The sequence below is a fragment of the Gossypium raimondii genome, chromosome 8 (genome assembly GCF_025698545.1).
Source record: "Gossypium raimondii isolate GPD5lz chromosome 8, ASM2569854v1, whole genome shotgun sequence".
NCBI lineage: Eukaryota > Viridiplantae > Streptophyta > Magnoliopsida > Malvales > Malvaceae > Gossypium > Gossypium raimondii.
In genome coordinates, this window is record NC_068572.1 from 53,823,283 (window position 1) to 53,836,374 (window position 13,092).

Genomic DNA, 13,092 nt, shown 5'->3' on the forward strand with positions numbered 1-13,092 from the left:
AGTTTCAACTTTCAAATAAGGCAACTCAACAGCAAGACATTCAAGGCATGTTGCTTCAAATTGCTATAAAACAACTTCACTTTACAATTTAAATGTGTAAGAGCAATAGCAACTAAGATGGTTTTTTTTAGTTGGTTAGTGTCAGTGTGCCTTGTTTTGTTCTTGGCCTCGTTTCAAGCCTCAAGGAAATTGACAAGAACCGACAGGCTTCCACCAGGCCCACCCGCAATTCCGATCTTCGGAAACCTCTTTCAGCTTGGTGATAAACCCCATAAGTCTCTTGCCAATCTTGCCAAGATTCATGGGGACATCATGACTGTGAAACTTGGTCAAACAACTACTATAGTTCTGTCATCTGAAACCATGGCCAAAGAAATCCTCCAAACACACGATGCAATATCTTGTAACCGAACCGTTCCAGATGCCCTTCGTGCCCTTCAACACCACGAAGCTGGATTGGCTTGGATGCCTGTTTCAACCACATGGAAAAATCTTAGGAAAATCTGCAATTTGCACATTTTCGCTAGTCAGAAACTTGACGCTAACCAACACTTACGGCGAAGCAAAGTAGAACAACTCCTTACTGATGTTCGTGATAGTTCCCGAATTGGGGAAGCGATAGAGATATCCAAAGCTGTTTTCAAAACTTCGCTTAATCTTTTGTCCAATACTGTTTTCTCCATCGATTTTGCCGACTCTTCTTCTAATACTGCTCTGGAATTCAGAGAAACCATGCAGGCTTTCAAGGAGGAGTTTGGGAAACCCAATTTTAGTGATTTTTTTCCTACTCTTCTTGCTAAGCTAGACTTGCAAGGCATAAGGCGTCGGGTGACAATTCTTTTTGAGAAGATTATGAAGCTCTTCGATAAAGAGATTGAAAAGCGGTTGGAGTTGAGAAAGATGAATGATTATATACCAACTAATGATTTCTTGGATATTCTTCTCCAAATCAGTCAAGATGACAATGAAGAGCTCGATAGAAATCTGATAAAACATTTGATTTTTGTAGTAACTTTGTCTCCTTTTAGTTTCTCAATTTATTATTATTATTATTATTTTGAAGTTTCAGTCCATAACTTGGTAAGAATTTGTGAAACAGGATTTGTTCACCGCAGGAACGGATACAGCTACAAGTACACTTGAATGGGCAATGGCAGAATTACTTTGTAACCCAAAATCTTTACTAGAAGCCCGGAGAGAACTACAACAAATAATTGGCAAAGGGAACGTAGTGGAGGAATCTGATGTTAGTCGTTTACCTTATTTGCAAGCAATTGTAAAGGAAACGTTGAGATTGCATCCTCCGGTTCCTTTCTTACTTCCTAGAAAAGTTGAAGCAGATATTGAGATTCACAACTTTGTGGTTCCAAAAGACGCACAAGTGTTGATCAATGCATGGGCTATAGGCAGAGATCCCAGTATCTGGGAAGAACCTGACTTGTTTCATCCAGAAAGGTTCATAGGATCAGATATAGATGTTAAAGGAAGGAACTTCGGTCTGATTCCATTTGGAGCTGGGCGACGAACTTGTCCTGGATTGCCGTTAGCCATAAGAATGTTGCACTTAATGCTGGGTAGACTTATTCATTCATTTGTTTGGGAACTTGGTGATGGAATCACACCTGAAAGCTTAAACATGGATGAAACTTACGGTCTTATTTTACAGAAAGCTCAACCATTAAAAATCATCGCACATTCAGTCTAATCATATTATGTTGAATATTTGTTGAATGTTGGCAACAATGCAGCAGCAAGGAAATGTTCAGTGTGTAATTTGGTTGTTGGAACTTTTTGTAATATGTAAACTAAGTTCAGTTTGGTTGTAATTTTGTTTTTACTAAGGTTAGTGAGCTACTCAGCTGATTTAGTAGCTTTTTAGGTTATTATTAAGTTGATTTTACAGCTTGGATACAAGCACAAGTTACGTTTGTTTTCTTCCAATGTTATGGAGCTATTTATGCATATTGTATTGTTACTAAAATTAGTAATGAGAATTATCTTTTCACCAAAAAAAAAAAAAAAAAAACTAGTAATGAGAATTATCATTTTCTCTCAATAGAATTCATCTTGTACAACTCAATTTCAGCCCGGGCCCATACCAGCAGAATAAACCAAAAATTATAGTCCTTTACAAATGGCCTAACTGGCCCAAAAAAAATCAAGCCCGATAAGCCCAAAGAGCTTAAAATTTTCAAAATTTCCTTCCTTCTTGCGCATAGCAGCCTCCCTATAAGCGCCTCGGCACGACGCCTAATGACGACTCCTTCACCGAGGTTGCAAAAATGGAAATGGTTTCGCTGCTTGACTTCTCATGACCCGCAAAATAGACAACAAAGACCAATAGATGTAAAAAGAGATAGCACAAACAAACAGTAGCAAAAAAAGATGTATTTGGCTATATAAGCCCAAAAACCAAACAAATGTAGGGGTGAGGTTTTTTCAGAAATAAAAAGAAAAAGAAATAAAAGAACAGAGATCGAATTCTGAGAAAGTTTTGAGGTCCGAATCTTTTGTCTTTTTTTCATTATTTTGTTTTTATTTTTATTTTATATACGCATCTATAAATCGAAAATAAATAAAAAAGGGGAAAGCCTTACCTGCTTCGTGCAGGAGTAGAAGCTGAACGGTTTCCCTTCGGTTCTAGGGTTCGTGGACACCTTTCTAAGGATTCAACCTTAAATCCGGGTTCTAGGGGTGACGAGCTTTAAGCGGGGCTAAGAAAGGGCCGATTTTGCACCTCCGGCCGCCGCTTGCGGCGGAGCTGCGAAGGAGCCCCCGATCAGAGACCTAGGTCGGTCTAGGGGGAAGGTTGAGAGAGAATCTCTCTCTGGTCGTTTTTTTGAAATAAAAGGAGAAATGAGGATTCTTTAAAAAAAATTTAGTTTTTATGCTATTACAAAACGGCGTCGTTTCGTTCAGGGGTTTTTAGTGCTAAAACAAATATTGCTTCTGCGTGACTGCGTCGCGACCCAATTCGCTTACTGGGAGGATCCACGTGTTTTGTGACTAGGGTATAATTGCTACCCTAGTCCTTCCGCTTTTCTCTGTGTTTTCAAGTGAATATTCTTTACTTTAGCAAATTTACCCCGTTTTTTTCTTTTCGTTTTCAATTCGGTCCCTTTTTGAACAATGTCGTTTTAGGGTAGAGGGAAAATTTCCATTTTGGTCCCTTTATGCTGCGCGTGTGTTCAGAAAGATCCCTTTTTATTTTGTAGATTCGTCCTAAAGTTCTGTTTTCAGTTCACATTAGTCTTTTATATTTTTGCTATTTAATTAACTAATTTTAATAATGCCGTCATTATTTTTCCTATTGTTATTTTTAATATTATTATTATGTTTAGCTATTCATATATACCCTTTCAATTTTAAATTTAATTATATATATATATATATATGCATATCTTTGATTTATACACACATACATATATATCTTTTATATTTTATAGTTTTTTAATCACGTACATACACACATTTTATAATATATATGTATATATATACATATATACATACATATTTTATAACTTATTTATATATATGTATTTATACGCATGCTTATTTTTTTATATATTTTATAATTTATACACATATCTATATACCTACATACATATGTTACTTTCATAAATATATATATTCTTTATATTTTAAAATATACCCTTCTCTACATATATAGTTTTATATTTTATAATTCGTATATACATATATATTTTTGTATATTTTACAATGCATATATATACATATATATATATATCCACATATATTTTTATACTTCATAATTTTAATACACACGTATATATATACACATACTTTATATTTTTAAAATTTTGGTTCATTTCCTTTGTTTATTTATTTATTTATGTTTTATTATTATTTTGAAAGAATGTTTTCATTTTATCTGCTTATATACTTGTTATTTTGTACAATATTGATTTTTCCTTTTATTTATTTTTGTTGCAATTGCTCGTATTATTTTTGTACCAACGTATTCAATATTGTTTTATATGCGCATTAACACCGAGTTTCATTTCTACCATTTCGAGTTAGACTCGATGCACAAATTACGATTTTGAATAAGCAAAATTTTGTGTTTAGATTTGAGAAGGTCGTACCCTAACTTACTGGGTTTCGATTTTCACAATAAATCTAAATACACGAATCTTTTCAAATTCGAGTTTTAAACGATCTCGGGAATTAAAAAGATCGTGTCCTAACTTACTAGGCATGATCTCTTTTTTAAATCCGAGATAGCTAAATATCCTTTAAATAAATAAATTTTTGGCATCCATTCACGTATCGGGAATTCAAGACATTGTGTTCTAACTTACTGGATATAATTCTCTTTCTCGATTAACGTGAAATATGCCCTTTTCCTGAAAATTTTCAATTTCAATAAAGGATCGTATTCTAAATCTCTTAAAAGTTTTCAATTTTCGACACTAAGACAATAATTAATCAACTAGGTACCAATTTTGGGCGTTACGAGGGTGCTAATCCTTCCTCGTATGTAACCGACTCCCGAACCCTTTTTTTGAATTCCGTGGACCAAAATCGTTGTCTTAATAAAATTAAATTGTTTATTAAAAACAACTACTTTTCAAGGTGGCCCGATCACACCTTATTAAAAAGGATTGGTGGCGACTCCCATATTCGTTTTCATTTTTAAAATCCAAGTCGACCCCGTTTTTATCAAAAAAATGGTGTCAACACATCTTTTGCTTTTGTTTTTCATCTTTCAACACAAATTTTCTTTGTTTTTGATCTTTGAAGGAAGATGGGCTAAATCAGAAATTTAGAAACATTTAAGAGCTAATTAGATTTTTGACGTTGTAAAAGTCAAATTTAAAAAAGAAAATTTGATATTTTATTTCATGTAATTAGTGGGTAGGTGGGATTAGCCTAATTTTAGTATATGATTTGTATATGAATAAGGTCAATGGTGGACTTGAAAAGACTCCTTAATTTGCCTATCAATTTATTTTCGTTCTTACTTTACATGAAAGAGTGGCATTCTGCGAACTTTTGTTTATTTTGGCTTAATTGTTTCCCAAGCCCTTCCCCTTTCACCCACCACCATTTCTATTCAAATCCACTTCCATAACCAACCAAATCATGCTTTACTAAATCTTTACTTAGCTTTAGGTCGATATTCTTTCCAGTCAGGAATCGTGAGACGCGTATCCACACTAAAAATCCTTCAAATTGGTATTCACCATCTTTCTGGAATATCGGGATTGAAAAACGCATCCCTTAAAGTTAACTTAATTTTAATTCAAAAAGCGTGTTGGGTTGGAGTCGTTTTGGCAGATAGTTGGAAAGATGAGTCGACCATGCTGTATTTGGATTTTCGCGAGCAAATCAAGGGCGGTTAAGGGCGTTGATCCAAGTTGGATTCTTCAACATGCAAGACTATCGGGGTCTTGAATTGCGAACGCGTGTATCGCAGTTAGACAATTGATAAGGGTTAGTTTGCAGCTCATACCGAAATCAACTACGAAAGGAAGAATTGATGGTTAGGACATTTTTAGCCGTTATAATTAGCTTATTGTTTGGAGGAGAAAACTCATTTTCGAGGATCGATTTAGAAATCGAAATTCACTGAGTCTAGGGCTAAGGCTTTATAATTCTGTTTACAGAATTCAAATTCATTTTCTAATTTATTTTATTTTCAATTTACATAATTGTTAATTTCTGCTATCTCACTTATTTAATTTCTATATGTTTTTAACTTCCCTAATTTATTTTATTTATTTTTTAACATGTCCTTTTTGAGTCGTTTTGCACGACCATTGCCACGATTATTGACATGAAAGAAATTTTGTTCATAAGAAAAACAAGAAAGTTGATTATAATTACCAATCTCTGTGGACTCGACCCTATTATTCTTCACTACTGTTTAGAATTATTTTATCATAAGAATTTTTATTTGGTGGTTTCGACAGCCATTACCATCTAAATAAATAATACAATTTTAAAATAAAATATTATTTCTCTAAATTAAATACAAATAAAAATAATATCAACATACAAATCATGTCAAGATACAATAATAAATAATCTGATAAAACAATTCATACAAAAATACAAAATTAAGCAAACTCTATATTTTTATTCCCTTTCTCTCTCTCTCTCCAACCGGAAAAGTAAAAACTAAAATAAAAATATGGGACACATGTAAGATACACAAGTAGAGTCGGTATATGAGTCTCGTACACCATTAATGAAGAAAAAGTTAATTTATTAGTATCTTGAAGAAAAAACTAATACCTAGTTCAATAAATTGTTGATTACACCATTGACTCAGTGATAAATTTATGTGAGTTTTAATTTAGTTGTTAATTTGTATAATAAAAAATGCAACAAAATTAGAAATTGAGAAATCATCAGTTGAGAAACCGCGTAAAAACAACTCGATAACTGGTAAAGAGCCGTAGCAGCAACTTTTATGGAAAATATAAGAAAAGAAAAAGAAAAAGAGAACATATGGAATGTTGATACATTTGTGTTTTTGAGTGCTTTCCCTTAAACCTCGTATTTTCATTGATTTTGTGTAATTGAATTTGAAAGACTTGTGTCTACAATCCTAAGAATTAGCAGGCAAAGTTGAAGCAGTTAATCCCACAAAGCTGCGTCTGAAATGGGAGCGTATTTACACCCTTCGATAATTGGGTCTTCAGTTTCAACTCCCAAACCACGCTGCTACTTTAGTCAGAAATGGGGACCGCGTTCGGTTTCAACTTTTATCTAGATGTTTTTATCTAGATATTGACCACATGTTGAGTGATAGCACTTCGTATACGTGTCGTCGTTTTGTAGGAACTATGGATATGGATGAGGAAAGAAAAAAGCCAAAAGATTGTCTCCAATGGCAGTATAGAAACAATGGATATGGATATGGATATGGATATGGATATGGATATGGAATTCATTGATTTATTCACCCAAAAAAAGTGCATTCAATTTTCGCCATTTACGGTGGTCTCTCGTGCCAATTTCAACCCCAGAAAAGAGATTTCTTCTTTCTCGTTAATTTCTACCATTCAAATTTCCCAACAATCAGCTCCAAATCTTCTAAAATAATGACTAAAGCTTCAAATTATTTTTTTTATAATATTTTTTTTAAATATCACTAGTGCCGACTGACATGATAATGACACTTAAAAAATATATTTTTTAAAAATTTGAACGGGCCAATAAAATTATTTTTTAAAAATATTTATCGGTGCCACCTAACGTACCAGTGATACACAATTTTTTTGAAAAAAATAATTCTCTAGTGTTGCCTGACAAACAGATGACACTCGTTAAAAAATATATTTTTCTTTTTTTCATCTCTGAATATCCATATTTTTAACGGGTATTTTGAAAAATAAAATTTGGTACCGCTTGATATATTGACTGTACCTACAAAAAATTACATTTTTTTAAAGTTGATGATTGGATCATCATTTGGAGTAGTGCCGCCGGTGTGTGTAGACATTATAAAAAATGAGTCATATTCATACATAAATTTTGACTTATGTAATTTTCCTAAATAATTAATTAATTTTCATCAATTAGGTAAAAAAATCAAATTTTGTTGAAGCCTAGCTAGATTCTTTCAGAGCTTAACATTGTTATAAAAGGTAAGAGGTACTTTCTATTGTGTATAACAAGCAGCAATTGATATGGATTTCCTGAATTGGTTAATGTACTTTGTTTTCTACTTGATATTGTTTCAAGCTTTCCATTTGATCACAAGAAGGAAATTGGGAAGATCCCATAAGCTTCCGCCCGGTCCACCAACAATTCCGATCTTCGGGAACCTTTTCCAGGTTGGTGATAAACCCCATAGGTTCCTTGCCAAACTTGCCAAGATTCATGGGGACATCATGACTCTGAAACTTGGCCACACTACTACCGTAGTTTTTTCATCTGCAACAATGGCCAAAGAAATCCTCCAAAAGCATGATGCCGTATCTTGTAACCGAACCATTCCCGATGCCCTTCGTGCCCTTCAACATCACGAAGCCGGATTGCCTTGGATGCCTGTTTCAACCACATGGAGAAATCTTAGAAAAATCTGTAATTTGCATATTTTCGCTACTCCGAAACTTGACGCTAATCAATACTTGAGGCGCAGCAAAGTAGAACAACTCCTTGCTGGTGTTCGTGAAAGTTCCCTCATAGGAGAAGCGATTGAGATACGTCAAGCTGCTTTCAAAACTACACTTAGTCTCATATCAAATACTATTTTCTCCATTGATTTAGCCGACTCTACTCATACTTCTGAGGAGTTCCGAGAAATTGTGCAGGGTATCATGGAAGAGTTGGGAAAACCCAACTTTGGTGATTATTTCCCTATTGCTAATCTTGACTTGCAGGGCATCAGGCGTCGAGTGGCAATTCTTTTAGAAAGATGATGGATCTTTTCGATAAAATGGTCGATGAGCGGATGGAGTTGAGAAGGATGAATGATTATATATCAACTGATGATTTCTTGGATATCCTTCTCCAACTCAGCCACCAAGGAAACAGCGAAAAGCTCGACAGAAATCTTATCAAACATTTGATATTGGTTGTAACTTAATCTCTTTTCAGTCCTTTTTTATTTAAGTTGTATAAGTTATTCAACTTGGTAAGAAATTGTGAAACAGGATTTGGTTGTAGGCGCAATCGAGACAACTACAAGTACTTTGGAATGGGCAATGGCGGAATTACTCCAAAACCCAAAAGTTTTGCAGGAAGCCCGAGGAGAACTGAAGCAAATAATTGGCGAGGGGAACTTGGTGGAGGAATCTAACATTACTTGTTTACCTTATTTGCAAGCAATTGTCAAGGAAACGATGAGGTTGCATCCATCGTTTCCTTTGTTACTCCCCAGAAAAGCTGAAGCAGATATCGAGATTCACAGCTTCGTCATTCCAAAAGGTACACAACTGTTGATCAACGCATGGGCTATAGGCAGAGATCCTAAGTTCTGGGAGGAGCCTGATTTGTTTCGTCCAGAGAGGTTCATAAGATCAGAAATGGATGTTAAAGGAAGGGATTTTGGACTGATTCCGTTTGGAGGTGGGCGACGAATTTGCCCTGGATTACCATTGGCCATGAGAATGTTGCACTTAATGTTGGGTGGACTCATTCATTCATTTGATTGGAAACTTGAAAATAACATCACACTAGAGAGTTTAGATATGAAGGATAAGTATGGTCTTTTTCTGCATAAAGCTCAACCATTAAGAATCATCCCGATTTCAAATTAACAATATAGTGTTGGTTATTTTATCTATAACTATTGACGTGTAACAAGTGAAACATAGCTAACGACAAGTTATTGTGTCGTAAATTTCATGTTTTCTAACATTCTGCCAATCAAATAAAAATCATATAAATCTATCAAAAGGAACCGAGTAATGTGCAGCTAAGATTAACATTTGAACTTTAACGAAGGTTCATTTCATCTACAGCCAAAAAATACTGCCGCAATACATCTTCAAAGTACATGGAATAAGTAGCTTTTTTCATCGTTCCTTGAAGTTTAGTGCTCATCCATTTAATTGGAAAGAGTTTCACCTTTGTTTGTAAGATCGTTCCCAGAAACTATGTAGACAAGAATCCTGGTACCAAGGTAATCAGTGTATCTACAAGTACATATATCAATTTCGACAGACCCTCAGACCTTACTAGTGACAACTCTTGTAGTTTTTAAAGAAATGCACAGTTCATTGTAAATGGTACATACACCAATAGATTACCAATAGGAGTGACAAGGATAACCTTGCTAAGTTTATAATCAAATTATACAACAAATGGGATGATAAATTTGTCTAGGTTCTGAATAGGAATGACAAAGGTGGATGTTGTTAAATTCATCACCGCTCTACAGTTATCATGCTCTACTTCACCATCTGTCTTGCTTCACTATGTGCTATCAAAAAATTTAAAAAAAATTAATTATTCAAAATCAAAATGAGTTTCAAATCATATTATAACTTTAAACCATATGAAGGAAAACCTATCAGAGCATGAACTAAAATTCGAAATCTCTCAACTTGATTTCTCAAGTTAGATACTTATTTTGAACCCTCAAATTAGTTTTGAATACTCATAAAACAATTTTCAAGGAAAATCCAAAATAATTCTTAATCAATTATCAAATTCCTTAAAGCAAAAAAAAAAAACCTAACCTAAATACAAAACACAGCTTAAAATAACAACATATTTCAAGTTTTAAATATTGAAAACCTAATATTTCAACAGTAAAACACAATTTAGTTAACAAAAAAATCATAAATAAAAATTAGAAAAGGGCTTAAAAAGAAAAAGAATTTCAAATAAAAAAATCAGTAGACCCACTCAAGATAAAATACAAATCTTGATATTAATTTCTTTCTTTGATTGAAAAGAAAATTTGAAGAAGTTTTATATGGTTTAGGGTTTAGCTTTTGAAAGAAAATGCGATTAAGTTTTAGTAAAGAGTTTTCCAAAAAAAAAGAGATTAATTTTTAATTAAGAAATTAAAATTTAAAATTTTTATGTATTTTCCATATCTAAAATTGTGATGATTTCATATGCCATGTGTCAGCCAAATAGTGGATATGTGTGCCACCTCATAAAAATATTAACACCGTTAGCGCTCTGGAGTATAATTTGTGTATTGGTTGGCAAGACTAAATATTAAATTGTAAAAAAAAAAATTAGATACCGAATTAGAAAAATATACTAAATTCAAGTACCAAATTTTATATTAAGCCTCTTTTTATTAAAAATTTAGAATTATTTTTTATTTAAGAAGTCTTTACTGGAATCATTTCTATAATTTAGTTTCACTTTCAATAGATAGATTTGATTTCTATATTTTATAGTAGCGTCTTAATATTTCCGTCCTTCAATAATTAGGTCAAACATTCAAAACCAATGTCAGTAAACTAATTTATTCAGTATTCATCAACAGTTTCAACTTTCCAGTGAGGCTACTCAACAGCAAGACATTCAAGGCATGCTGCTTAAAATTGCTATAAAACAACTTCACTTTACAATGTAAATGTGTAAGAGCAAGAGCAACTAAGATGGTTTTTTTTAGTTGGTTAGTGTCAGTGTGCCTTGTTTTGTTCTTGGTCTCGTTTCAAGCCTCAAGGAAATTGACAAGAACCGACAAGCTTCCACCAGGCCCACCCGCAATTCCGATCTTCGGAAACCTCTTTCAGCTTGGTGATAAACCCCATAAGTCTCTTGCCAATCTTGCCAAGATTCATGGGGACATCATGACTGTGAAACTTGGTCAAACAACTACTATAGTTTTGTCATCTGAAACCATGGCCAAAGAAATCCTCCAAACACACGATGCAATATCTTGTAACCGAACCGTTCCAGATGCCCTTCGTGCCCTTCAACACCACGAAGCTGGATTGCCTTGGATGCCTGTTTCAACCACATGGAAAGGTCTTAGGAAAATCTGCAATTTGCACATTTTCGCTAGTCAGAAACTTGACGCTAACCAACACTTACGGCGAAGCAAAGTAGAACAACTCCTTACTGATGTTCGTGATAGTTCCCGAATTGGGGAAGCGATAGAGATATCCACAGCTGTTTTCAAAACTTCGCTTAATCTTTTGTCCAATACTGTTTTCTCCATCGATTTTGCCGACTCTTTTCTCATACTGCTCTGGAATTCAGAGAAACCATGCAGGCTTTCAAGGAGGAGTTTGGGAAACCCAATTTTAGTGATTTTTTTCCTACTCTTCTTGCTAAGCTAGACTTGCAAGGCATAAGGCGTCGGGTGACAATTCTTTTTGAGAAGATTATGAAGCTCTTCGATAAAGAGATTGAAAAGCGGTTAGAGTTGAGAAAGATGAATGATTATATACCAACTAATGATTTCTTGGATATTCTTCTCCAAATCAGTCAAGATGACAATGAAGAGCTCGATAGAAATCTGATAAAACATTTGATTTTTGTAGTAACTTTGTCTCCTTTTAGTTTCTCAATTTATTATTATTATTATTATTTTGAAGTTTCAGTCCATAACTTGGTAAGAATTTGTGAAACAGGATTTGTTCACCGCAGGAACGGATACAGCTACAAGTACACTTGAATGGGCAATGGCAGAATTGCTTTTTAACCCAAAATCTTTACTAGAAGCCCGGAGAGAACTACAACAAATAATTGGCAAAGGGAACGTAGTGGAGGAATCTGATGTTAGTCGTTTACCTTATTTGCAAGCAATTGTAAAGGAAACGTTGAGATTGCATCCTCCGGTTCCTTTCTTACTTCCTAGAAAAGTTGAAGCAGATATTGAGATTCACAACTTTGTGGTTCCAAAAGACGCACAAGTGTTGATCAATGCATGGGCTATAGGCAGAGATCCCAGTATCTGGGAAGAACCTGACTTGTTTCATCCAGAAAGGTTCATAGGATCAGATATAGATGTTAAAGGAAGGAACTTCGGTCTGATTCCATTTGGAGCTGGGCGACGAACTTGTCCTGGATTGCCGTTAGCCATAAGAATGTTGCACTTAATGCTGGGTAGACTTATTCATTCATTTGTTTGGGAACTTGAAGATGGAATCACACCTGAAAGCTTAAACATGGATGACAAGTATGGCATTGTTCTACAAAAAGCTCAACCATTAAAAATCATCGCACATTCAGTCCAAAAATATTCTGTTGAATATTTGTTGAATGTTGGCAACAATGCAGCAGCAAGGAAATGTTCAGTGTGTAATTTGGCTGTTGGAACTTTTTGTAATATGTAAACTAAGTTTAGTTTGAATGTAATTTTGTTTTTACTAAGGTTAGTGAGCTACTTAGCTGATTTAGTAGCTTTTAGGTTATCATTAAGTTGATTTTACAGCTTGAATACTAGCACAAGTTATGTTTGTTTTCTTCCAATGTTGTGGAGCTATTTATGCATATTGTATTGTTACTAAAACTAGTAATGAGAATTATCTTTTCACAAAAATAATAATAATAATAATAATAATAATAATAATAATAATAATAATGAGAATTATCTTTTCACCAAAAAAAAACTAGTAATGAGAATTATCATTTTTCTCTCAACAGAATTCATCTTTTGCTTCTGTTTTTCATCTTTCAACACAAATTTTCTTTGTTTTT

General features: G+C 33.9%; 1 protein-coding gene and 1 pseudogene across 2 annotated transcripts; both read left to right on the forward strand.

Annotated features, from left to right (window-relative positions):
- Positions 1–12,864, forward strand: LOC105792145 (geraniol 8-hydroxylase). 2 transcript variants are annotated; one of them, XM_052635083.1, is made up of 2 exons: positions 1–1,005; positions 12,024–12,864. In XM_052635083.1, the coding sequence occupies exons 1-2, from the start codon at positions 118–120 to the stop codon at positions 12,726–12,728; spliced, it is 1,593 nt and encodes a 530-aa protein (XP_052491043.1). In that variant the 5' UTR covers positions 1–117; the 3' UTR covers positions 12,729–12,864. The 2 variants fall into 2 exon arrangements, with proteins under 2 accessions (XP_052491043.1, XP_012476013.1); XM_012620559.2 differs by lacking the exon at positions 12,024–12,864 and adding an exon at positions 1,100–1,962 and having other exon boundaries at positions 7–1,005.
- On the forward strand, positions 7,565–9,375 carry LOC105792144 (geraniol 8-hydroxylase-like; annotated as a pseudogene).
- Positions 12,865–13,092: the final 228 nt, after the last annotated feature.